The 4,104-nt window shown below is 39.9% G+C and overlaps 1 protein-coding gene across 1 annotated transcript in view; it reads left to right on the top strand.

Annotated features, from left to right (window-relative positions):
* Positions 1 to 305: 305 nt before the first annotated feature.
* LOC106876484 (uncharacterized) overlaps positions 306 to 4,104 on the top strand; it is a 31,133-nt gene continuing 27,334 nt past the window's right edge. The window contains exon 1 of the mRNA XM_014925047.2: positions 306 to 2,222. Coding sequence (XP_014780533.1) covers positions 359 to 2,222 — 1,864 coding nt within the window. The 5' untranslated portion in view covers positions 306 to 358. The remainder of the gene's footprint in view (positions 2,223 to 4,104) is intronic.

Genomic DNA, 4,104 nt, shown 5'->3' with positions numbered 1-4,104 from the left:
AAATACATGTCTGACGCAGAGCATATTTATAGTGGACTTTTCTTCAAAATAAAAATTTTCCCTCTAAGTATAACTGAATTGTTTTGTTTTACAATAAAAACTATAATTATAAAGATTGTAATTTAAAATTATGAAATATAGTATCAGATAGAAGAAAGTGGAATTTTATATAATATCTAATTGGAATAAATCTGTTACTTTTATTCCTATTTTTTAAGTAAAATTTTAAAAACATTTTCACACTACTTCTATTTTGGCAACAAGTCGAGCTTGTTGCCATCGCAGTCACATGACTGATGACGTAGTTAAGTATCCCGTGCGTGTGAACCCCGCATTCTGTCTCTACACGGGGATTGAAATGTCGCAGAAAGGGGGACAACATGGCGGCGCCCATTACCGTACACATGCTGAGAGCAGCAGACCGAAGCCTGGATTGAACCCCAACCTTTCAGTGTCTTCTAATTCCACACAGAAAGCATTTCAGGACTGTTTAGTTGCAGCAACCGATAGCCAATTACCAAACGGAAACACTACTGTAGATGCTTTCCAAGATGGCGACAGAGGTACAGAGTCGTATAGTATAGAAGTAGTCGGAGAGCAACACAACAATAGAACTGGTAGGTCTCCATCAGTGTTCTCTGTATCAAATTCTGTCCTTCATAGAGCAACCAAACGGCAGAAGCGACGGTCTGTCGGCAATACAGCAGTACAATCATTACGAGACAATAACATTCGCAGTAACAGGATTGTAACAACACCGAAGCAGAACAGAAAGAAGCTTGAACAAGTCAATAACAAAAGCAATCTGATTGATCCTAATTGTGAAAGTTCCGACATCAGCAATAATTCTATAATAGTCATAGAGCGCTTAAATTACCTCTCATCTGAACCTTCATCCTCCGACGATGATGACGAAGAAGAAGTGGCTGATGGAGACGACGAGGCAGACCACGAAATCGATGATTTACATAGCTATGGTGAACATTCTGTGGCTGGAAGTAACGGTGAGTGGCTCAAGTCACGAATTCGGAACTTGAATTCTGTAGTGGATTTTAATTTGGACCAATCTCACACTGATGATCAGGAAGTGGTGGATTCCTTAGAGTTGGGCTCCACTAGTAAAACGGCTAAAGACATTGTTGTTGATGAATATTTCGCCGATGAACATCTTACCGTCAGTCTAGAGCCTGGGAGCGTCATGCCACCTCTGACAGGTGCCGAACATGTGCTTGTACCTCCCACAACAGAGTCCATAGCTTTATACAACAGCAATAACAAACATGCTACAGACACGGAAGACATTGTAACAACTTCGGTAACGAGCCCGAATAGATCTCGCGCTGCTAAAATTTCCGTGACAGTCGTTGATATCGAAACCGGTTCTACTTCTCGACTGTCACAGATCACTCCTCCACCGGATTCCTCTTCAACATCTACAAACACTCCATCTGCAACAACTACTAATGTGTTTTTAGTAGATAATTCGGAGGAGCCTTGCTCGTCGTCTTTCCCCAGTCTTTCATCTAGTAGTTATTCTACAACAACTATTTCAAATTCGTCATCATTAGAAGCATCTCTGCTGGAATTCAGACGGGTCGGAACTGACAAAAGCAATACTCTTATGACACCTCAAGAACTAGAGAGTATGCCGGACCAAGGTATAGAATTCGAAGAATCTGTTGGTCCGAAACAGGAAGTCATTAGTCCATCTTCTTTGACCACGTGTAGTACTACATCACCATCATCTTCATTGTCATTATCTGATTCACTGTCAGTCCTGTCAGATTCTCCTCAATCCCATCAGAAATTGTCAACTAGTTCCTCTTTGCTAGAGTCACCGTCGCGAACCACCACCCCAACACCTAACAATAACAACACCAACAGTACCACTACCGATCGTTCTTCAGACCTCGATATCAAACCTATATTTATCGATTCCTCCAGTACCAGCACTACCACTGCTGGTCTGGATAGTAGTATCATCAATGCTGGTAACTTTACACTGGCTACTATCTCAATATCAACTGACCGAGCCTCCAACTCCACTCAGATATTGGTTAACACTAATCAGGGACAACAGTTATATCATATAAACACTGCAGACCTCACTCAGCCTCTATCGGCCACTCTTTCTTCCTCGGCTACGACTGCCACTAGAACCACATCTGCTTCGGCTCTGTTGTCAACTTCCTCACAAACAAACGGTCCTTCGGCACAAACAGGTAAAACACTCTTGTATTTTTATTTACCACCATTATTATCGTGTCAAAATTTGAAATGATTATTATTGTTGTTGTTAAATTGTCGAACATGTACGTAAACATTGAACAAGCTACATTCGTTCACCAAAACAAAAGCGACTAAGATTACCATTTTACGGTGTATCTAACAGACATCAGCACACGTTAGAATATTTGTTCGCGGACATTCGGAGATTACGCACGTGTAGAGTTGAGTTTTTAATTCTTTGTTAGACAATGAAGGAACCTGTGATTGCCAAGACGAATTAAACCTTCGTTACCATTTTATATGCTTTAGAATTTTTGGGGGCATTTTAGGATTCCAGCATGTAGTTTCTGTGTGGTCCTCTCTGTTTTACATTGAAGGTCGTTGTTTATATACTGTTTCGACAACTAGTTATTCTAAATTCCATTTGGATCAGTTGATGTAGCTAGAATGAGTGCTGCCCCGTGCGGCCCTTGAGCTTGCTGTTCCCTACTCCAATACAGTACACCCAAAAGTACCCCTCCCCTTCAATAAAAGTGTCGCCCAGGGCGGACCGTTCCCTCCTCCCAGCTATGTTAATGATTAGGAGGCGAAAGAATGCCGATTAGGATGCATCATAGGAACATATATGACTCAGTCTCGGATGTTCCTCTCATGCATCTTTCTATCTGTCTGTCTGCTGTTTGGTTTGAGAGCTTCTGTATAGTTAGTTGGTCTAGTAGAAATAGTAGCTAAATCTCCTTCAAATCACACATTACATACTTAAATAAAGATACATTGGATATACTTCTTCGTATCCTTAAAAAGATGGGATGGTCACGGAAGACAAGATTCCTGACTCTTACGGCAAAGCCTTTTTTTTTTATCAGACAGAGATATGGATGTGAGTGACGTCCTCTCTTATATTCGTTATAGCCTAACCGGATGTTTTTCGTTTACTTCCAACGACTTGAAAATTATTCAGTTTTCAGTGGATTGTTTTCAAATTTTTCTGACTGATGTAGTTTTGCATGCTGGTGGCGAGAATCGCGATCATTTTTTTCGAAAAATGAACTGAAATAAAATGAGAAGCATTTAAAGTTATGTAATTTTAGCCAATGAAATAAGTCCGTCCTCAAAAGCGGAAGTCGAAACTGTTTGTTGCCATGGCAACGCCAGTGGTTATCCGCGGAGCTGTATATATATTTTTGAAAGTGACAACATAAAAGGATCCCTAAAATAGAAAGAAAGACGTATTTTTGAAACTGAAGACATGACAAATCCTTGAATTTTAAAAACAAAACAATTTTGAAATAATGTATAATTTCCTTTTTTATATGGAATGTAATGAAAAAAATTGAACATCTTTTTCGTTTTCTACCAACCAATTGAGGATTTACGTTTATATAAAATTAATTGCAATAGTCACAGGTCTTGTTTTGGACTCGCTAGAAATAACAGCAAAATTGAAACGAAAACATGGATTGTCAATAAAAGAAAACAACGATGCAATAAAACAATTTTTTTTCTTTGAGATCGCATTTTTCGTACCACATAAACTTGCAGATACAAGTTCACTGTGGAGCTATGAGTGCCACAGTGCTGCTTATTCCCTCACTTGAGACGGGCCCAAGAACTTGTTCAGTATGGGTTCCGTCTAGCAAGCTTACAAATTCCAATGCTGTGTTTCACCATTCTGTGGCGAAATTGGTACCCTGGTATCTCAGGAATATGCGAGCATGTGCATCACAGGTGACAGTAAATAGTTGTTTTTGGCCGAATTGATTGTTGAATGCAGTCTGCAAGTTTGTTACGATCTCTAGAGGGCACAACAAAAAGGGAAAACAAAACCCCTTGAGTTTCGCAACACACACTGGCGAAAACTAACTTCGGGTAACA

This window comes from Octopus bimaculoides, chromosome 24 (genome assembly GCF_001194135.2).
Source record: "Octopus bimaculoides isolate UCB-OBI-ISO-001 chromosome 24, ASM119413v2, whole genome shotgun sequence".
Lineage (NCBI taxonomy): Eukaryota > Metazoa > Mollusca > Cephalopoda > Octopoda > Octopodidae > Octopus > Octopus bimaculoides.
This window is presented reverse-complemented; position numbering and strand designations above follow the sequence as displayed.